The sequence below is a fragment of the Pelophylax lessonae genome (genome assembly GCF_965119305.1).
Source record: "Pelophylax lessonae genome assembly, chromosome: 5".
In the NCBI taxonomy this organism is placed as follows: domain Eukaryota; kingdom Metazoa; phylum Chordata; class Amphibia; order Anura; family Ranidae; genus Pelophylax; species Pelophylax lessonae.
In genome coordinates, this window is record NC_138772.1 from 211,096,585 (window position 1) to 211,120,447 (window position 23,863).

A 23,863-nucleotide genomic window follows, 5' to 3' on the forward strand; every position below is an offset into this window, starting at 1 on the left:
TAGAATCTGACTGCTTCACCATGACACCCAGCAGAGTGGGAGAGCCCCCTCTTCACAGCCCACACACAGGCAGCAAGTCCACACAGGAACTGACAGGGAGCACAGCAGCCACACAGACATGCAGGGTCACACAGTCGCAGACTGACACCCAAATAGACAGGTCCCCACATAGAGTTACACTTACCAGCCCGGATGGCGTGGGGAGCCTGCTCCAGCGACCAAACCGCTGCACTGAGGACAGGGAGTGTCGCAAGCATGACGCCGCGGAACTGCGGTGCGAAACCACAATGGCGTCCAGTGAGGTAGCCACCTCACCGATAGCATCCCTGCAGCGAACAGGGATGGGTCGCTCAATGTGCCAGGGCAAAACCTAAGCTGAACGCTCGATGACAGGCTGGGAAGCCCCTGGCCCTGAGCCCTGGCATCCAGGGTGGCCAGACTGAGACCCAGCTCTGCACGATCATCTTCATCAGAAGAAACTAACTAACGCTGAAAATAAACAGCTAAGCAAAAGAAAGAGAAAAAACTTCAAATAAAATCAAAAAGAGAAAAGAAGCTGAGACTAAGAGCCCCAGCATGGGAACAGCCCAACCTACTCCTGAGCTAGGCATTAGAAACTGAGTTGGAAATGCAGGAAGCAGGGAGGTATGGACTGAGGGGACCACCCCCTGGGGGTGGGATATGCTAAAAGCTTTGATATTAATATATTCTGTTGCCTAGCTACTCCTACGGAGCAAAGGTCAATAACCCCATTAGTGACGAATATGAAGAGGCGGCAACTGTCGGAGGACGTAAGAGAAAACATGATTTCCACCTCGTCCAATCACAAAATGCCTTGCATTCCTTGAGAAAAATGCAAAGCAATCTCTGCATGGCACCCGCTTGGCATGGTGCAACCCCCTGTAGTAACTATGCAGCAGGGCAGCCGCTCAATGTGGGAATTGGAAGACAATGAGAATCACAGTAGTAGCAGGGACTACTACAGTGATTATCTGCTTCCACAAGGAATGGCAAGATACGGAATATGCAAACTTATATTGGTCCAAGCTGGACTACGCAAAAAAAAAAAAAAAAAAAAAAATCCATACTTGGAATTCAGCTTTAATATTTTAAATTACTTTCTGCCTGAGTGACATTCAGTTCATATTCCTTCACCATTTTACCACCTCTTGCTGAAAGCCCTTTTGTCCTGTGATAGGCTAATTTTTTCTCTTTCCTCTCATTGTTTGTTCTGCTTGGGATTTTGGGGATTATTTGCTGCTTGGTTTTACCCATTTTAAGGTCTTTGCTGTAGTTGCTGTTCTCTAGGAGATTTAAAATAAGAGAGCTCCAGGTCTAAACACCCAGAGACATGAGAGGTAAGCCACACTCCATCTCAGTGAGTTCCTAGACTGGACAAAGAAATAAAATGAATGCTCACAGCATGAGCATGAATGCTATTATTCCCAAAATATGGATGTTATTGTAGTGTGCAAAGATAATTTATTTGTTGGCCTTTGAGTGCCACATCCCTAGTTCAAATGTTAAATTCAAAAGGGTTGAAAAACCCATAGGTATGGTGGGATTTTTAAAGGCATAAATGAAAATGTAATTTAAAAAATTAAGGTTTATTACAAAAATATATCTTTTTTTAAAACAACAAATATGTTTTATTAAAAAGTCATATTTGTCACTACATAGACCAGTAGCACTGTCCCCGCAGGGACTGCTGAATAATGACTTGATGGGCTCCCCTGATTACCAGCACACGGTTACATTAAGATATAGTTTGTTGATCCCTCCTTGTTCTTGATGGCTCGTCACACAAATAAACAGTCTAGGGGTGCTAGTTTTTTTTTATGTTTATTTGGAACTTGGATAGGAGAAGGGAATAGTGGGATACTCCAGTTTGAACTATTCAGATTAGCTCAGGACATCTATCTCTAAGCCTTCTAGGTTGATTGGAAGTAGGCTGCTTAATCCACACTGCCATAAGTGTAGAAAGGGTTAAGGCTCTTGCTCTTCACTTCCTAGCAAAACGACTTAGTGGATGATAACTTATCTTCAGGACACTCTCACTAGCATCCCCTTTCAACCGACACTCGTCCACTGACTATCCTAGGAGCAGGTCAGGCCCCTTGACACGAGATTCTGTACTCACTGTACTGCAGAGACAGATCCTCCAGTGTCTGCCCTCTCAGTCAGCTTCTCTGTACCTCCGGGTTCAGTTCTTCATTGCTACTCTCCAGGCCCTCAGGACGACCTCCTGAGGCCGCACGGTACCTCTACAGAGGAGGAGGCAGCCTCCCTCTGGGATTTCGCTACCCAGACGAAAGACCTCAAGCACATGTGCTCCTGGCTTTTATTCAGTATCCCAACATGCACCGAGGTCGAGATTCAGGCTGAATCCTGAGCGTTACAAGAGATGAAATGATCCATGCCTAACTGTGATATCGGTGACCCTCTACTGAGCCGTTCAATTGAAGGTGGATGTCCAGTTTCCTTTTAATCGATCAAGGAGAGTTGTGTGGAGAGCGGTGAAAGAGACAACCCTCCTCCGCCTCCTACTAGGTGTTTATACACCATTGCTCATATAGATCCATTCAGCATATGCCAATTGGGTCCACTTGTTCCGGGAAACCCCCTTATTTTTGGTGGTGGTGAAACTCTTCACAGCAGTGATTTCTGGTCGTTGGTTTTCACCATCCAGTATCCACTTGGATCACGATTTGGAGATTTGTTTTAAAACTTCTATTTGAACTTTTTTAATGTTATGGACTGCACTATTTGTACACTTTCTATGCGGATATGGCACATTTATTATGATTTGTTGTATTTTTATTCAGTTCACCATATCACAATTTAAGTGAGGTTATTTCTTTATTTTTTTTATGAAGGTTTATCACTAACACAGGTAGAATTAACATATATGTGGAGGTATTATTTATCATTGATACTAAATTTGCATTATCTATTGACACTAATTTTGCACAATTTTTTCATATGAATTTTTTCATTGTGGTTTATTTTCTGTACATAATATCATTCCGAATCAGGAGCGATATTAACACGTTACATTAGCGCTGCACGTATCGTCATAACATTTTTTGAATTATATTTTGATTTGTGCCTTTTTAATCCCACCATTCTTATGGGTTTTTCAACCCTTCTGAATTTAATATGGTAGTGCGTGATGGTTATGAAGCAACCGCCCTTATCTTTGGGAAAATAAGTCAGCCAAGAAATTTGTATATGGGCAGTAGATATCCAGTAATGCTTCTCTGTATTAAGGTAAATTTGATCAAATGAAAAGTGACTTTTGCTCTTTTAGCAATAAGTTGTAAAACAAAATCTATTAATCTGTACCTGGGAGAAGTGGTGATGTGTGTAGTGCAGGAGTGTCTTTTCGTCTGGGTTTCATCAGGTTTGGTTCTTTAGAAAGAACAGGGGAGATTTTGGTTGTTTGCTGTTTTTCTATTTCATCAAACTTTTTCAAAAGTATTTCAGAAAAATCTAGAATAAATGAAAAAGCATATAATATCAGTCTAAATACTATATATTCCGATCAAGAAATATATACTCATACCTCTGAAAGCAACATGAAATGTCTTCTGATCTATGTAAAGTGGTTGTAAACCCTTACATATACCCAGTAAAGTGATTGGCCTCAGGTGAAACAGAGAGAGAAACAAATCCTCCTTATACCATACCAATACCATACTGTATGTTGTACCTGTGTTTCTGCAGTTTTCTCTACTCTACAGCCAAAGTGCATAATTTATTTAGCTTGTCTGAGCTTTCAGAAAACTGGGGGCAGAGAGATGAAATTACACATTACAGATCTCAGTGAGGAGAGCTGAGAATTGATTGGAGGGAAGGGACACACCCTTTTCTCACAGTACACAGGAACAGAGTTGAGGCATTCAATCATAGGCTGTGTACTGAAGAAACCTCCCCTGTCACCTCTTGGTGTCAGGAAAACTTGTTAGTGATTCATGCTGATAGAAGAGGAACAGTGCAGCAGACAGAAACGACACTTAGCGTTCTTAACTGAGTCAAGTGCACGCTATCGGGGATATGTTTTTGTTCATATTTCATGTCTGAGGTTCACAATCACTTTAAGTCTTAAGTAAAATGCACACCAAACCTATAAATAATATGCTGATGCAGATATTTAACAATTTAACACTTACAAATATATTAAAAGAGATCAGAATGTTTTTTTCTTGATATATTTTAATTGAGGAAATGGTCAGGTAATGTACTGACATGGACATGGATTCAAACAATAGCCTCGGGTAGAGCTCTCCAAACATCATATATTTTACAAATATTCATAGGCCAATAAAAATTTGTTTTTCAAAAAAAATAACAAAAATATTCAGATGAATGAATGAGTTTTGCTTGGGATGTTTTATTACTATCAACAAGATATTATTTGGAACAACAACAAAAAAATCTTCTGTAAAAAAAACATAATAAATAGTTTCTATATAACCTTGAGCCCATGAGAGTCCCCCTTACATCTGAGTCCCCATAAAAGACCCCTTACATCAGAGTCCCCCCTATATAAGAATCCCCATCAGAGTCCCCCTTTACGTGAGAATCCCCATCAGAGCTCCTCTCCTTACATCAGGGTTCCCATAAGAGTTGCTTTTTCCTTACTGAATATGACAGAAGATCTGGTTTGGTTAAATCCATGAATTTAGTGGTCCTTATGTCACTGAGGTTGTTCCTAGAAAGCCTTGCTATTGTAAATAAAGAAGGCCTATTATATTTGTTGTACTTGCCTGGTACAAATGGTAGCTTGTGTAAGGCAGGTGTATCTTTTCTTCTAGGCTGTTTTTGTTCTATTTCATTCTTCACTGTTGAAACTTGACTATTTTTACCACTTCTTGCTTTCATTTGAAGATCACAATTCCTCATCAGTTGTTCGGAAAGGTTTTCTGTAAGCAACCACAATATAATGTTCAAAACTCAGCTTTTTCTTTTAGCTATTAGCAAGTGATATTTAACGATATATTATTTTAAAGCATATTTATGTATAATCAATGGCACAACACCTGTTAACAGTACTTAAAACAGAGCTTCACCCAAAAGAGGTAGTTGCGCTTCAGGGCCTCCTCCCCTGCTCATATTTTTTTTTGGAGGGGTGGGGAAGGGGTACCTGGTTTAGACAGCTACCCACTAACATTTCCGCTTGGGTCGCCTCTCCCCCCCTCCCTCCCTACCCACAGTCTCCTGAGACACGTCACCAGTCCTAGAAGACTGCGGGGCCATTCACCTGACTGTTAAACCACAAGCGGTCACAGCTGGGTGCCCACTGTCTTTTAAATATTTATCTGCATTCTATTATATAAATAGCGACTGGCGTTTTGGTTCCATTTACCCCCTGTGTCTGCCCAAAGCCAAATATTTGTCTTGTTTGCTTGGAGGAGAATATAATTGTCTGTATATGGTCCCGATGAAGCTTACAGCGAAACGCGCCGACCTTTGAACAGACGTACTCTCATACCCACGCAATTTTTGTATTTTTATTGTATACATGACTTACAATCAATAGTTATGTTCGTTTGCATATATGCTTGGTGATCTGGACCTTCTCTTTGGTCAGTCTCACCATTTTAATGGTTATTGGTTCTAATATTTGAATTAATAAATGTTTTTTTTATATACCTTTGTATACACCTGTCTCATGATGTGCCCACCGGTCTCATGATGTGCCCATAAAGTCCACACATATTTACAGTTGTTTCATACAACTGTTTTTTTTTGTTCTGCTAAAGTTTTACAAACATGACTGGAGCTCTTCTTTAATAACAAAGATTCTTATATTGCCCTGGTGAAAAACTTCTATGTTGATTCATCTATGATACAAAGTACTAATTTAATATTTCTTGCATGCCTTTTTTTCTTTGTTATGCCCATATGACCATCACTTTTATGCCTGTTAACACTAATGCTTGTAATAGTATAAGTAGCACCCTCTAGTGTGCTATTAGTTTAGTGCAGGCAAATGTATAACTTATGGTAAGTGTGAGTCTGGAATCTGGGTCAGGGTGTATTCCAAGTCAGGCTGGATGACTTATACAGGCAGGTCTCTGGTACCTCCCTCTGGGTCTGGAAGTTTAGAGAAACTTCTAGTAGTTAGTGAGCATAGGCCAGGAGGGCTGATCTGCATACTTGAGGGAACTTGACCAATCCCCAGGTGGAATGACCTGGCAGGGAATTTGAGTCAGCCCTTAAATATGGATGACTCATGCTAGCTGGGGAGACGGGTAAAATATGTAGTGTTGAGGAGGCTTTGGACATTGGAGATATGCAGGCCAAGAGGAAGATCAAGGGCATAGGCCACCGGGTTCACCTTATGGAGGATGCAAAAAAGCCCAACAAAACAAGATGCCAGTTTAGGACTGGGTACCCTGAGGTTGAGATTACGTGTCAACAACCACACCCTCTCCCCAACCTGGTACAAAGGAGCAGATAAACATCTCTGATCTGCCTGGAGCTTCTTACGCTGTGCAGAGACCCGTAAAGACTCTTGAATCTGCCCGCAAGAGGAACGGAGGGCACGAAGATGATCCTCCACAGCCGGAATGTCCTGTAGTGAGAAACTACTCAGGAAACAAAATGGGTTGGAACCCATAATTGGCCATGAATAGGGACATTCCAGAAGACGAGTTGATGGAAGAGTTCCTAGCACACTATGCCCAGGGTAGCAGATCAACCCAATTGTCCTGATAGTCAGAGATATAGCAGCAGAGAAATTGCTTCAGAGCTTGGTTGGAACGCTCAGCTGCACCATTGGACTGCAGATGATAGGCCGAGGAGAAGGAGAGTCGAATACCCAACTGGGAGCAAAAGGAGTGCCAGAACCCGAGACAATCTCCTTAGGCAACCCATGTAAATGCAAAGCCTCCTTGGCAAACCCCGAGGCAAGCTTCTGAGAGGTAGGCAGCCGATTAAACGAAACTGTGACGTGAGTCACTTTGGTTGGGGGGCTTGTGAAACCCCAATTGCTTTAGGGAGGGTGGGAGACTCCTTGTCCAGCATCCCCAGTCCTTCTTATGTGTAAATCACCCTGTGTCTATAAGGGGCACAGGGTGACCAAAAACTACAGTACAGGCCGGGACGACAAAATGGCAATGCAGATGGACTTTCTCGGCAAACTGAACTGTGATTGTAGTATGGCTCCCGGACATCCCCAAGCTGACCCATATTGGATCTAGCTGGGTCTGCCGGACTATGGAACAGGGGGGAAGTATTGTCACAGAATTAGGAAGCTAGACTCCTGGCCACTGTCTGTGTGGAGCAATTCTTTTTGGTAGACTCATCAACTCAAGCCATCTGTCTTTCACACAGCAGCCCATTGTCTGCTATGGGGATGTGTCACACTTTAATGCTGTCTATTGTTCTTTGGGATCTCGATGCCGGTGTGTCTGGCCTGGAATGAGATTCCTGAATGTTCAGGTGTTTAATTGTGTCATATATTGTTTGCCTGCTAGCATTCTGTGCATTCCGCCTAGGCTGATTTAAGTGCTCAGTTAATTGGTATGTTAATGATATCATGGTCAGCCCTACCTCGTTATCGTAGCTATTGTGTGATATTTTGTGTAAATATTTGACTGGCCAATGACATACTTCTCCAATGTATAAAAGTCTGTGAGTTGGTTTTAATAAACAGTTCATTCTGGTTTCACTCCAAAACTTGTACTGTCTAGTTCTTGGGGTAACTATAGCCAGAATCACGGATCCGGTGTTCCAGAGCTTAGGAAGCAGGTTACTGGCGGAGATACCCAGTCGGTGGTGTCCGGATTCCGTCACATTGGTGGCAGCGGTGGGATGCTTCCTGCAGTCTGGGACATCCAAACCTCCACCGGGATCCAAGATCGGGATAGCAGACTTTGGTGGCTACAACGGAGATATGGACCTGGCATCAGAGTTCGAGGGGGTGCTGCGGATTTCCCTTTCTGTATACCCCAGGACAATATCTGCGGATCAATACCTGGAGCTCAGGCAGCAGATTCGGGTGGGGCTCTGGCTTGGAGCCCTCCAGCTTGTTGGTATATACCAGGGAAAGTGCTTTCCAACCCCAGGGGAACAGGCCAGTGATCAACGGAAGTTGCGGATGGCATTCCTGGGAGAGCGGCCCCAGAAGCAATGGGTATCCGAGTTGGACAGGCTGGTCCAGCAGGAGATAGAGCTGGACAATCAATATCGGGCTCTGCAATGGCACGCAGAGCAGAAATATTTAGGAGAGACATCAGAATGCTCTCCGGAGGGATATGACTTTGGTGGCCCTGGATTGCTGTGGGAGAGCCTTACAGATGTCTTTGTGTTTGGGGATGAAGGGGAACCTACCCTTGAGAACCTGCGAGAATACAGAGAGGCTATGCTCCGTCTCACAGGGGTCTCAGAGCTTGAACCTGATCTAGAACACTTGCTAAGGAAAGAACAGCATCTGGAAAGGGCATACAGGAAACTGCTAGGACACGTTCAGCAGCATGCCTATGAGTCGGCAATGGAAACTCCGGAGATTGCTGTTCCCAAAGCTAAAGTGCTGACAACAGGGCAGAGCTCTGCTAGCCTCTGCCCAGCACCAGTAACATCTTCTGGATTCCACAGAAAGGAGATGGTGAACCTCGATCCCCAGACACCACCAGAGACTGGGGATTTAATAGACTTTTCTATTGAGGAGGAACAACCCGGTGAGACTCCTGCAGAACAGCTCACTTCAGAGCATGGCGCTGTGGACCCCTGTATACAACAATCGGTGGCCCTGAAGGATGTGTGCAAGGTCACCGATGTTTCAATTTACTTCACAGTGGAAAAGCTGGAAGCTGAGCAGAACGCTACTGGCCTCTGCCCACAACAGTCTCTCCTTGGTTGGAAAGACAGTACAGACTGGGGGTACTGTGAAGACCCACCGATGGCTGGTGGAGATGGGACCGAGGTCTCTCTACCGGCCCTACAGGGAGGCTGGGCAGCCGGCCCAGGTCCCCAGCTACAGCAGTGTACCTTCCAGGGACAGGAGACAACTAATCCTTCTCCCCAACCACAGGGAGACAACAGACCTGACCCCAATGGTGCAGATGGGACCGCGGTCTCTGCACCAGACCTACAGGGATGCTGGACGGCCGGTCCAGATCCCCCACCTACCCCGCAGGAATACAAGGAGGAGGAGGTAAGTGATCCCTCCTCTCTACAGTAGACCCCCAACCAGGTTCTGGGGGTAGTATTCGCCAACCCCAACCCAGCAGAAGGGCTGGCAACAGAGCAGAGCGCTGCTGGCCTCTGCCCCCAACTAATAGAAGATGGATTCCCTGTGGTAGTGGATGAGACTTTGGTTCCCACTTACACAACCCCAGAAAAAGGTCTGGCATTGGGACAGGAGGATGTCAGCCTTGTTGTGCAATCACTGGTGGATTTTCATACAGAAAAAGTATATGAGACTACAGTCTCCACCTGCATACCCCAGGGATACTGGGCAGTCGGCCCAGATCCCCAACAGCATGATGGAGTGATCCCAGTCACCCTGTCTTCTCTCCAGTGGCTAAATGGACTCCAGGGAGAAGGACCAGTCCACACTTCTCCACAGCAGGGGTTGTGTTCTACAAGAGAGGCAGAGGTTGGCTGGGTGAGTAATGATCCGTTCCGGACAATTTGTTTGGGGTGCTGTGTGGGTACAGACATTGGGGGACTGGAACTACGGACTAACTTTAAAGTCAACCCGTTTGGGGTCTCCTTCTGTGTTAGTCTCCTGCCGAAAGGGGAGATATGTGACGTGAGTCACTTTGGTTGGGGGGCTTGTGAAACCCCAATTGCTTTAGGGAGGGTGGGAGACTCCTTGTCCAGCATCCCCAGTCCTTCTTATGTGTAAATCACCCTGTGTCTATAAGGGGCACAGGGTGACCAAAAACTACAGTACAGGCCGGGACGACAAAATGGCAATGCAGATGGACTTTCTCGGCAAACTGAACTGTGATTGTAGTATGGCTCCCGGACATCCCCAAGCTGACCCATATTGGATCTAGCTGGGTCTGCCGGACTATGGAACAGGGGGGAAGTATTGTCACAGAATTAGGAAGCTAGACTCCTGGCCACTGTCTGTGTGGAGCAATTCTTTTTGGTAGACTCATCAACTCAAGCCATCTGTCTTTCACACAGCAGCCCATTGTCTGCTATGGGGATGTGTCACACTTTAATGCTGTCTATTGTTCTTTGGGATCTCGATGCCGGTGTGTCTGGCCTGGAATGAGATTCCTGAATGTTCAGGTGTTTAATTGTGTCATATATTGTTTGCCTGCTAGCATTCTGTGCATTCCGCCTAGGCTGATTTAAGTGCTCAGTTAATTGGTATGTTAATGATATCATGGTCAGCCCTACCTCGTTATCGTAGCTATTGTGTGATATTTTGTGTAAATATTTGACTGGCCAATGACATACTTCTCCAATGTATAAAAGTCTGTGAGTTGGTTTTAATAAACAGTTCATTCTGGTTTCACTCCAAAACTTGTACTGTCTAGTTCTTGGGGTAACTATAGCCAGAATCACGGATCCGGTGTTCCAGAGCTTAGGAAGCAGGTTACTGGCGGAGATACCCAGTCGGTGGTGTCCGGATTCCGTCACAGAAACAGTGGCACATTTTGGGGAACCGGTCGAAAACCATGAGGATAACCGTGTAACCTCGAGACGCGGAAAGTTCCACAATAAAATCCATGGCCAGGTGAGACCAGGGGTGTTCCCCATTGGGAATAGGATACAGTAGGCCCAAGGGAAGGTGCCACGAAGATTTGTTCTGGGCACAGACCGAACAAGCAGCTACATATGCAGCAACATCAGTGTGGAGTGATGGCCATCAGAACTGAACAGAACTGGTTCTTACCAGGATGACCGGTAGTCTTGGAAACGTGGTACGTGTGCAACAGTCTGATGCGCAGCCCCTCAGGTACAAAACATTTGCCAGGTCTCTGTGGGAACATCAGGTTTGGCAGCCAAGATATGTTCCCCAAGAGGAGAGGTTAAGTTGGTGCGGATGACAGCCAGGATATGATCCAAAGGTATGACCGGTGTCCTCCCTGGACAATTCAGAATACTGACGACACATGGCATCAGCTTTAACATTCTTGGATCTTGTCAAATAGGAGACCACACAGTTAAAATGAGACAAGAATCTGGCCTGACGGGGTGTGAGCCTCTTGGCCTCCAAGAGATGCATCAGATTCTTATGATAGGTGAGAATGAGAAATGGAGCCGCAGAACCTTCAAGCAAGTGTCTCCACTCCTTGAGAGCCAGGATAATGGCCAAAGAGCTCTCTGTCTCCAATCTCATAATTACATTCAGACAGCTTCTTGGAGTAGAACCCACAAGGACATAAGGGTCCATCAGGTGTCCGACACTGAGAGGAGGGTGCCTACTCCCGCCTATGACGCATTCTATCTCTAGAACAAAGGGCAAACCAGGATTAGGATGAGAAAGAATGGGAGCTAAAGCGAAAGCAGACTTGAGGGCCTTGAAAGCTTGGATGGCTAGGTGTTCAATTGTGGGGATCACTGCCTTTCTTGGTAAGATCTGAAATAGGTTTGACCATAGAGGAAACGTTCCTGATACATTTCCGATAGTAGTTGGCAAACCCAAGGAAACGCTGAATGGAACTGAGACCACTAGGGCGAGGCCATTGTAGAACAGTCGAAACCTTCTGAGGTTCCATGGAGAACCCTTAAGCAGAAATAATGTAGCCCAAGAAGGCAACCTGAGACAGGTGGAATTCACATTTCTCAAGCTTACAGAAAAGCCCATTCTCACGCAACCGTTGCAGCACCCGTCTTACATCCAGGTAGTTTGATTCAATGGAGACAGAGTAAATCAAGATGTCGTCCAAATAGATTACCATGCATTGCTGCAACATATCACGAAATACATAATTGATGAACTCCTGGAAGACAACAGAAGCTAAAGGGCATCACTAGATATTCGTATTGACCATTTCTGGTATTAAACGCGGTCTTCCACTCATCGCCCTCCTTGATCCTTATGGAGTTATATATGGCCCTTAGGTCAAGTTTGGTAAAGACCATTGCTCCCTTGAGGCGGTCGAACAATTCAGTAATCAACGGAATCGGGTACGCATTCTTGACTGTGATGCGATTGAGGCCCCTATAATTCATGCAAGGTCTCAACTCACCCCCTTCTTTAAGAAGAAAAAAATCGGCTCCCGCTGGAGAAGTTGACTTGCGAATGTGCCCCCGAGCAAGCACATTCCGCCACGTACTCCTTCATGGCCTTATTCACCTGCAACTGAGAGAGGATAAACCCTGCCACGATGGGGAATGGCACCAGGTTGCAAGTCTATGGCACAATAGCAACTTGATATTCATGATATTTAGTGGGTAGTACTGAATCTGAGGAGGTACAAACTACGCTAATAGGCCCATGGATACAAACAGCGCCACACTGTGGAGACCAAGAGAGGATCTCGACCGACTGCCAATCAAAGGTCGGATTGTGTTTCTGAAGCCAAGGGTACCCCAAAACAACAGAGTAGTGTGGGGACGATATAACCTGGAAACAGGTTGACTCCCTGTGAACAGCCCCTATCGCCATGTCAACAAGAACAGTCTCGTGGGTAACCTGTGCCGGTTGTCCAGTGGAGAATGCGTGTTGGAGGTGAACCAGTTACTAGCGGCCCCTGTAGGGGTAGTGCTACATATAAAAGTGAAAATTTTAACATTTTATAGGAATGAATTTGTGAAGTAGACGTCTACCCTAACACTAAAACCTCTAATTCTACAGGCAACCACAATCTAAGACAAACTTTCTAGCCCCGTAAAGAAGAAATCGGCACACATAACTTTTTTGAAGTCACTCTGGTCCGGTCTCCAGCGGCGGAAGCTCTCCAGAGGACACGGCCGACAACGGCTGTGTAATGAATGGGAAGTGACGTCACCCATTAATTACTATCGGGCTTCCATTGACGGCTGCCCCCTCTACACCTGCCTACACAGAGAAGCCGCCCATGACAGCTCAGCATGGGACCAGACCAAAGCAGCTTTAACCGGTTGCCAACTGTGCACAGTATATTTACTGCGGTAGTCAGCCCCGGCCAGGCAGAGTGATGTAGATCTACGTCGCTAGCCTGTCACCGGGTTTTGAGCCAATAGCGGGCGAACGCGCGCCCGCTGAGGCGCGCACCCGCCGCGGCTCGTTCACAGAGGAGTCCAGGCGTGTGACCGGCGGACCCGATGTCCGCCGGTCACACTACGATCGTCGGTAGAGCGGGAGAAAGGCGGATGGCTTATGTAAACAAGCCACCTGTCATTCTCCCCTGTGTAAAAATGGAGATCAGACGGTTCTACTATGTAGAACCGTTGATCTCTGTTTTTACAATAGGAGACCTGTCCCATCACAGTTAGAATCACGCCCCTAGGACACACTTAACCCCTCCCTCTCCAATACAGTTAACCCCTTCCCTGCCAGTGTCATTTTTACAGAAACAGTGCATATGTATAGCACTGATTACTGCAGTAATGTCACTGGTACCCCCAAAATTGTCAAAAATGTCAGTCAAGGGTCCGATCTGTCCGCCACAATGTCGCATTACCGCAAAAAAATCGCAGATCGCCGGCATTACTCGTTAAAAAAAAAAAATAAAAAATGACAAAAATCTTTCCCTTTGTTAGTAAATGCGATAACTTTTGCGCAAACCAATCAAAATACGCTTTTTGCCATTTTTTTTACCAAACGTATGTAGCATAAAACAAATTGGCCGAAAATGTTAAAAAATTTTGATTTTTAAATTTTTGGGGGGGGGGGGGGGAATTTCATATAAAAAAAAGTGAAAAATATTGTTATTTTTGCAAAATTTACGCTCTTTTTTTGTTTATAGCGCATGATCAAAAAATCGAGACATGATCAAATACCACCAAAAGAAAGCTCGGTTTGTGGGAAAAAAAGGACGTGAAATTCGTTTAGGTACAGCGTCGCACAACCGCGCAATTGTCCGTTAAAGTCACGCAGTAAAAAATCGCAAAAAAAACCCTGGTCAGGAAGGGGGTAAAATCTTCCGGGGCTAAGTAGTTAAAAAAGGTATGTATAGCGATTTCTTCTTTACAGGGCTAGGTAGGTTAGTTAGATTGTGGATGGCTGTAGATTTATAGATTTTAGTGTTAGGGTGGACTTCTACTTTAAGCCTCCATCCCGTCCCTTGGTTTAGACAGACGACAAGGTTAGACTATTGTTCGGAAAGCATCTCTAACAATTGAAGATAAGTGCACTTGTCTGGAAAGCAAGGCCAGCAGTATTTGGATCTGATGTTTTCCCTACAATTGCAGATATGTGCTCTTTTTATCCAGTAGTTTGCAATACCTACACCAGTGTTTCTCAACCTTCTTTCAGTCAAGGCACCCTTAAAAAATTATGGACAGCCTCGAGGCACCCCATTCTAAAATATACACAAGTTCAAGTAGGACACCCAACGTTAGAGTTGATTTATCAAAGCAAATATACTTATTCAAACTGCTACTGACTATTATTCCAATGTTTTTCTTCTCAGTTTTTCACCATCACTCAATCTAATGTCATACCAACACTGATGGAGAGGGGCGTGGGACAGTCAAACAAGGATACTATGCAGGCGACTGGCATCCTCCTTATCGACTGATGATGCCATTGGTTGTTAGGATGCTGACAGGAAGAAGATTGTAACAGTGCACAATGAAATCCTGTGACTTTGTGTAATTAAAAAGGCAGCCTTCATCCACACGCTGGCTTGTATACAATTTTTGGGCATTTTGTATGAATTTTGCCAAGGCAACCCAGGGTGCCTTGGCACACTGGTTGAAAAAGGCTGACCTACACACATATCTAATAGTATCCAATTGTCATATTGTCTTCAAAAGGTCTCCTGCAAAGATTGCTTGATGAAACAAATGTAATTTGAGAAAAACCCTAATCAAAACCAAATGTTGTTTATCAGACAAACACTTGTCCCTTATTGACCAATGAGTAATATATTATCGAAGAATGCACTGTATAAAAACCAGCTTGACTTGTATTTTAAAAGAAATATTCTGATCCACTGATCAATATGTCGGTGTTCAATATTTTTATGCAATTGCATTAATGGGCTTCTTTCCATAAGAACAACAACAGGACTTTACAATTTCTACAACACGTTTAAAACTGGATAGAAACAGATTCAGCATTCTGCAAAACTTGCATTCTGGAAATCTTGCATGACAAAGTATAATCCTATAAAGTTATTGTCTCTATTTTCACATTCCTGTTGCTATAAATGGCTAGCATGGTGCAATACAGTTTAACCTCCATTCACAATTTAGTATATAGCCCCATAGAGCATGTAATAATCTGTTTGAACTATCACATCAAGGGTTAACAATCTCAGTCATTCAATTTGTGACCCCAAGAGGAGAAACAGTACACTTTCCCTTCCCATCTGGCAGGATGTCTGTTACCAGAAGACATGTGATATCAGCTTTCTAAATTTCAGCAGGGTCAGTCATTATCCATTGTGCTCGAGAGTGACTCTGGATGACTCATCATCATATCCAATGAATTATAAGACATAAACTCCAATAATGGTATTTACCTAAAAGCTTACAGTGCTGTTCTCGTTTATCCAATATGTCTTCTGAGATATCTAGTGGCGGCACAAATTCTGTTGACATAACTGATTTTTTTTTCTGTCACTGTAAAAAGAAAATCCCCAATAAGGGTTAAATAGTCACACATATGTATTTGTAATATAAGCTGCAGAATTATCCTGTTCATTCTTATGTCTTTAAAGTGGTTCTAAAGGCTCATGGTTTTTCACTGCATGAAGGTAAAAAACCTTCTGTGTGCAGCAGCCCCCCCCCCCCCCCAATACTTACCTGAGCCCCATCTTGATCCCGCAATATGCACAAACATAGGCAAAAAAATGACAGCACTGTGTCTAGGTGTATCCAAATAAATACTTTTACAATCCTTAAAAGTGCCTAAATCATAAATCCTACTGTGTAAAAGAAAAATTATTACTAAATTGATATTATATCAAAGAAAAAAGCTAAATTTTTTTTTGCTTATCTGAATGTGTGAAAAGGTGTTCTGGTGCTTTCATAAATACCCACATATGAATGTGTTAAATGTAACAGGAAAATGTTACAATCTTTGCACAATATGCAGAAGCACCTTGACTCTGGGGACTCTCTCTCCTTATTGGCTGACACTGGCAGGGAAGGGGTTAACCCTGTGGGTGATCAAGGGGTTAAAATGTGAGCCTAAGGGAATGATTCTAACTGTGGGGGGCATGGCTTCTGAAATGACCATAGAGACATGTGATCCTATATAGAAGGATCACATGGGCTCTATGATCATTTCAGAGAGAAGACCCGTCTGCTGTGTTTACAACAGCCAACCGTCCTTCTCTCTCAGCAGGGAGTGATCACGGGTGTCAGGTGGCAATCTGAGCCGCCTGACCCATGCATCGGCTTCTCCGCAGCCGAGTGGGGGCGGAAGCACGCCGGCCCCCTAGCTTCCCGCACGCGACCGACGTAGATCTATGTTGGTTTGCGCAGGAGAGCCACCCTGCTGCAGTAAAAAGGGGCTGGGTGGTCGGGAAGTGGTTAAAGCGGAGTTCCACCCTGAAAAAAAAATACCCCGGGACAGTCAGGGCTAGTGCATTTAAGCAACGATAGCCTCTGAACTGTCCCCTGTTTCACTTACCTTTTAGAATAAAATACTTACCTTGAAAATGTTTTGTCCAGCGCTGCCATCTCAGGTGTGGGCAGCTGAAGCCGGAGCGTCCTCTTCGGTGTCCTCTTCGGTGACGTCTGAGTCCCAGAATGCCCTGCACCGACCCTGCTCGTGACTTCCGGTGCAGGCGCGTCATCCCTGCACAGCTTCTGGGCATGCTCAGAAGCTGTTCAGCAGGGAATGACGCGCCTGCACCGGAAGTGACAAGCAGGGCCAGTGCAGGCGCATTGACTCCTGGGATTGATGATGCTCATCTCCCAGGAGTCAATGTAAGGAGGAAGTGACAGCGCGGGCTGTGGCCGCAGAGGGAGGAAGAGGAAGGAAGGTGAGTATATTTTCTTTAAAAGCAAGGTAAGTGAATAAAAAAAAACATTTTTAAGTATCCAATTCTTTTTCAGGTAATTTAGAGCAAGTGGACGGGGTAAAGTTGATTTTGAGGGTGGAACTCCGCTTTAAGTTGGGTAATGGGTAATGCAAAAATATACACAAGAGGGCACAAACGCCTAGTGCATTACTTATTACTTACGTTATACTCATAAAGTAGGAATAAAATCAAGCTGGTAAAATGTGCTTTCAATTAATTTTTTTTTTTTTTCCGGTAATGTACTAGGTGTTTGCGCCCTCTTGTGTATATTTTTGCAGTGTTTGTAAGGACTGCCCAGTCCGAGAAGGGCTGCATCACTGAAACCATTGCCTACCATAGTCCTGTTGTTTGGGGAAGTACTGGGATTGAGCGCTGGATGGTGTTTTTGGTTTGTCAGGGTAATGGGTAATATACTGTATATGAATCCCAAATATGTACTTGTGCAGGTTGTTTTATTGTTGATTAAAGTGGTTCTAAAGACATCCTCTGCATTACGGTAAAAACCTTTTGAGTGCAGCTCCCCCCCCCCCCCCCCCCCAGGGCTCCCATATACTTACCTGAGCCTGATCTCAATATGGCGATGTGCACAAGAGCACCGCCCCCCTCAGCTCTCTCCTTTCTAATAGGCTCAGAGACACCAGCGGGAATTATTGGCTCCTGCTGCTGCACAGCCAGGGAGCGGGGGGCAGGACCAATGGACACACAGAGCTGACTGGGCAGCGAGCCGCCACAAGTGCCCCCTTTGTAAGTAGCTTGCTATGGTGGGCACCAGGAGTGCAGCGGGGGACCTGAGAAGAGGAGGATCAAGGCTGCTCTGTGCAAAACCATTACACAGAGCAGGCAAGCATGAAATGTTTGTTAATAAAAAAATAAATAAGGATTTACAATCACTTTAAATATACTATAACTGTAGTTTGATGAGCAGTTTATTAAAGAACACATGTACAGTATTTAGTACAGTGACATAAAAATCTTTCTTGATCATTTTGAAATTATTATATCCAACTAAAAAAATATTCTACAACATCATGACATGTCTATATCATACTGTAGATATGGGCTCATTTATTCAATATCTATTAATAATTATTTTGAAGTTGTTGGCTGGATGTTATGATATATAATAGATATATAGTATGAAGGCATCACCATGCTTGAAAAAAATCACTAAATAAAGCATAAAATATATTATTGTACTTGTAGTTTGACGAGGTATTATGAGACCATATAGAGCAAGGACCTTGCAGAGATTACTTTTTGAGTTACTCATAAGATTTTTTTTGCATATTTTAGTGCCGGTTCACATATGTGCGGCTGTGGAGATCGCATGTAATTCGGAGCGCACTGCTCCTTCATTACATGCGATCTCCTGTGCGGGTGCAAATTCAGCCATACACTTTGTATGGCTGAATTCGCACTGTATCCGCACCAAAGACGCACAGGAGACATTTTTTCAGCCGCATCAGGATCGGATCGCACAGTGGTTCACACTGCGATATGCGATCAAACTGGGGGTGTCGTTAACATTTAATTGACACCCCCTGCGTATCGCATATGGCAGTGTGAACTGCCTTTTGTGCGGATGCGATGCGGGAACAGGCTGCGTATTCGCAGCCTTCCCGCATCGCACAAGTGTGACCCGGCCCTTAATAAAGAGCCTAATTAATCCCAAAGCTCTGATATGGTTGTAAAAAAAAAAAAAAAGGAGCACATATTCTAGCAAATTACTGAAAAATAAAAAAACGAAATACCTACTCTACTCAATATAACATTTGTTCCTAGGTAAAAGGACTGATGTGCCCCATTAGCAAGGTTACACTACCTCAAAAGCTGAGTGATGCACTATGATTCAGAGGAGTTCATTTAAATTATTAATTGCAGGAATTAGGGTAGACGGCCAGTTGCGATATCGATTACAATGGGAAGTGAGAGAGCTGTCCACTATCACAGCTGTCACACTTTTAAATCCACTACATTTTTTTATGTTTAACCTTGACTAGTGCAGAGTGGACAAGTTGCTTCATATTAAAAATGGAAAGTAGTTAATTAATTAAGACAGATTTCCATTATGTTGGAAAATCTCTATGCAAGATACCTAACATTTTGATAGGTTGACTGTTAACATCTACATGTCAGTGCTACCCAACCTGATAAAATAGTGACGTCCTCACCCTTTTTGAAAAGATGATTATCTATGTCTCGATTCACACAGCGCAACTCCATCGCAGCTTGCAAACGACTTTTGTAACAGAAGTTAATGCAAGTCGCCCTGAAGTCACCCCCAAGTAGTGCAGGAACCTTTTTCTAGGTTGGAGCGACTTGAGTTGCTCCAATTAGAACGGTTCCATTACACTGAAAGGGGGCTGACTTGTCCGGGGACTAAATTGTCTGACAGGTAGCCCCAGTGTCAACCGAGCCTAAGAGAGGCCATACACTGATCGAAATTCATTTGATTTAGCAGGGACCAGCCGAATTCCAAACAGTGCGTAGTTGCCCCCAATCATTTGATTGATTTCGGTCAAACCTGGCTAATCATTGTATTCCGACAGGAGCTGGAGCCATTGTCAGAACACAGTGTCCCAGCTGGAGGGATTCCTCTATCCATCTAATTTGTGTGGTTTAAAAATTCTAAAAAATTCTAAAAAAAAAAGAAAAAAAAAAAACCAACACAAAAAAAAAAAATATGATCCTTTTTAGTTTTGCAAAGTTATTTGATATCACTTCATCGGGGTGCAACAATTCCAATTCATATTTTATCCAATGTTTAACTATTTACCAGTTTAGAGTTGTAGCTATTTAGTCACAAAAAAAAAAAAAAAACGCTTTAAAACAAGACAGTTTGTCCAATTCTCTAGATATAAAAGTACAGTAGATGATGAAATACAAAGCTTTGTCAATTTACATCTCTCTGTTGACTATTTTGCGTCAGACTAGCTCTGTGCTCCTGTCATCTTCAGTACATAGTTACAGTACATGGTTAAGTAAAAAAAAAAAAGACTCCTAGTTCAATTAAAAAAAAAAAAAAAAATTCCATATGGTCTAAAATAATCTGTATACTGAGCCCTAGGTTTTCTGCATGCTGTTATAGCTACAAAGCTGTGATAGATACAAGGCTGTGCTAGATAGCTTAGAAAAACAATTGCCACTTTGTTCAAAGTGCCAGTCTATTTAAAAAAAAAAAAAAAAAAAAAAACATTTACCAGATGACACAATACTATATATATGTATGTATATATATATATATATATATATATATAATAAACTATTTTTTTTAAAAGGAAAATGAGAAAATCCTTAAAATAATATATTGCAATAATGGTAACATTGGCTTATTAGTGAAAATTATGAAATTGAAAACAGTAGGTAGAAAGAAGATTGAAGTTTGATCAAAGACGTGGTACTTACAAGTAGTGCAGGACTGTGTGGGAGCTTTGTGCAGGCTTTGTTGCTGGTCCAGCTGACCGTGCCTTCTGTTCTGCGCTCCTTTTAAATGATTGGAACATGAGTTACCATGGAAACATTCTGTCTGGGACCAAGCAAAGAGCTTCAAAAAGTATTTGTAGCATCTCATACATAATCGTGTTGGGATTCTGACCTTACGTAATCAAGTAAAACATAATTAATCTTGTAACAAAGAAAATAATGAAAAAAAAAAAAAGAGAGTCACACACTAATGTCTTCAATGGTTTCATGCAATGATATCACACAAAGATGATGCAAGTTTACTGATAGTTACATGAATGGGTTAGAACAGTGGATATGCCTTTCTCCAATAAGATATATCTGATAATACAGCCTAGTGTGTTTATATAATTTGCTTTTATATAAATAAAAGCAAAAATAAATTTAACATTAACATTTTAACATTAATTTAACATTAACTATACAATAACCACTCTAATAACAAATTCTACCTTTCCATTTAAAAAAAAAAATATATATAACAATGAAAGTAACACAACAGCCTGTAACAAATTGTTATATAATTTATTTACTTGAAGCTGAACTCCAGGATAAGCAAATGTTGCCTAAATACAAAAGGCATGTACTGTATATTCTTACTTGAATCTTGATGTGTTTTGTGTATTTTTTTCAGATCAATGCAGCAATCCAATGTGAAACTTTTCCTCTATAAGCAAGACCAGTCACTTTTGCTCTCTATCTTTGTGCAGGGGGACTGGTCTTATCTCCGCCCCCTCATGCAGGCAGCCTGTAGTGGGTGAAGCTGCTTGGCTCCTCATACAGCTCTGCTCTCTCTACAGGCTATGCACAACTGATATCACTGCTACTTTTCCAAGGTAATATCTGGGGTTTCAAGGGTATTTGGGGCATATAAAGTGGATTTTATATCCTTTTTAGTTATTGAGGTGTATATTTTATTGACAGTTTTTGTGCATTTTTGTGCTTGAAGTTGAGATTTTTTTTTAAATTGTATTTATCAGCAAAGATGTCATTGCCAACGCATGCTGAGTATAAGAAAAAGTTAGATCAGGGGTGCTTAACCTGTGGCTCTCAACCTCAAAACAGGGATGTGCATGCCTGAGGTCCATTGCACAGAGCAGGTAAGTATGAGATGCTTGTTGTTTAAAAAAAAAAACTGATGTAGCACCCTCCTATGTAGGTGCTAGGTAAAATATATGTGTGACCCTGTTCTGCTTATCAGGAGGGTCTGATTTGTCAGTTAGCCTGTCACATGTTTCCAGGTGTGTTCTGTTGAGTCTGGGGAGTCTCCCCACTGTATCCAATGAGGGGCCTTGTTGCGCAGTGGAGGAATCCTAGCCAATAGCACACCAGGGTTTATGACTGTCCCAGTGGGTGGGCATTGCTGCAATGCATCCTGGGATTGGAAATAAATCTGAGGGGAGCATGTGACAGGGTGTCTTTGGACGGGAAGTCAGGTCCCAGGAGGAGGGTGACGGCTGTCTCTCCTCCTGTTGCTGAGGAAGGTGGTCCAGGCAGTCGGCCTAGGGACCAGGGGAGGAGCTGTGCTGTAGAGGATCCAGTGTGTGCTGACCAAGTGGAGCTGCTGGGCAGGATTCTTCTGGAAAAAACCGTTTCATGAGTACTTAGGTACCTGCCCAGGGTTCTGCCTAAGAGAGGGGACCACTCCAGAGAGGTCAATGGGATCAAGGAGCCAGCTAACCCAGTGTGTTGTAGTAAAGAGGGTGCCAAGTTGTGAAGCCCTGAAGATTAGGGGTTAAAGGGGGCGCTAGGAAGGGCCCTGAAGTTGCTCAGCAGTAGAGATGTACGCCGCTGCGGGAGAACATATGCGATGTTCGGTCCGCCCCCTATAATTCATCATTGAGGCAAACTTTGACCCGGAACCTCCCAGTCAGCAGACACATTCCAGCCAATCAGCATACCTCCCTCCCACACCCTCCCACCTCCTATAAAAAAGCAAGGGCAGCATCCATCTTAGATCATTCTGAAGCAGTGTGTTAGTGAGAGCAGGAAGTGCTGCTGCTGCTGCTGCTGTTAATAGCCAGGGACAGTTGTTAGTCAGTGTTCTCGGTCTTGTTAGTCAGTGTTCTCGGTCCACTCCTGCTGTAAGGACAGCATCCTGACAGCACCCCAAAAAGCCCTTCTTAGGGCTGGTATTTGAGTAATTTTATATATATATATATATATATATATATATATATATATATATATATATATATATATATATATATATCTATTGTCCCCAAAAAGCCCTTTTTAGGGCTGGTATTTGAGTAATTTTATATATATATATATATATATATATATATTGTCCCCAAAAAGCACAGGCACAGTACCTTGCAGTTTAAAAAATATTTTTTTTTTCCTCTGTCATAATTGCAGTGAGTGTCAGGTCCACAGAGTGTACTGTGCCCACTGCAGTGCCCACCACTGATATATATACGGTAGCACAGCAGCTTGTTGCAAATTGAAAAAAAAAATATTTTTTATAATTGCAGTTGCCTGGGCTGCCAGTGACTGTCAGGTCCACAGAGTGTACTGTGCCCACTGCAGTGCCACTGCCCACCACTGATATATACGGTGGCACAGTGGCTTGCAAATTAAAAATATATATATATTTTTTTTATAAATGCAGTTGCCTGGGCTGCCAGTGACTGTCGGGTCCACAGAGTGTACTGTGCCCACTGCAGTGCCACTGCCCACCACTGATTTATACAGTGGCACAGCAACTTGCAAATTAAAAATATATATATTTTTTTATAATTGCAGTTGCCTGGGCTGCCAGTGACTGTCAGGTCCACAGAGTGTATTGTGCCCACTGCAGTGCCACTGCCCACCACTGATATATACGGTGGCACAGCAGCTTGCAAATTAAAAATATATATATTTTGTTATAATTGCAGTTGCCTGGGCTGCCAGTGACTGTCAGGTCCACAGAGTGTATTGTGCCCACTGCAGTGCCACTGCCCACCACTGATATATACGGTGGCACAGCAGCTTGCAAATTAAAAATATATATATTTTGTTATAATTGCAGTTGCCTGGGCTGCCAGTGACTGTCAGGTCCACAGAGTGTACTGTGCCCACTGCAGTGCCACTGCCCACCACTGATATGTACGGTGGCACAGCAGCTTGCAAATTAAAAATATATATATTTTGTTATAATTGCAGTTGCCTGGGCTGCCAGTGACTGTCAGGTCCACAGAGTGTACTGTGCCCACTGCAGTGCCACTGCCCACCACTGATATATACGGTGGCACAGCAGCTTGCAAATTAAAAATATATATATTTTTTTATAATTGCAGTTGCCTGGGCTGCCAGTGACT

At 43.4% G+C, this 23,863-nt stretch overlaps 1 protein-coding gene across 1 annotated transcript in view; it reads right to left on the bottom strand.

The window, feature by feature from the left end:
- The window catches only part of PPP1R17 (protein phosphatase 1 regulatory subunit 17), a 40,626-nt gene extending 20,030 nt beyond the window's left edge, over nt 1-20,596 (bottom strand). The window contains exons 1-4 of the mRNA XM_082259491.1: nt 20,502-20,596; nt 15,588-15,687; nt 4,770-4,925; nt 3,346-3,492 (exon numbers count right to left, since the gene is read on the bottom strand). Of these exons, the coding sequence (XP_082115617.1) occupies nt 3,346-3,492; nt 4,770-4,925; nt 15,588-15,666 (382 nt within the window). The 5' untranslated portion in view covers nt 15,667-15,687; nt 20,502-20,596. The remainder of the gene's footprint in view (nt 1-3,345; nt 3,493-4,769; nt 4,926-15,587; nt 15,688-20,501) is intronic.
- Nucleotides 20,597-23,863: the final 3,267 nt, after the last annotated feature.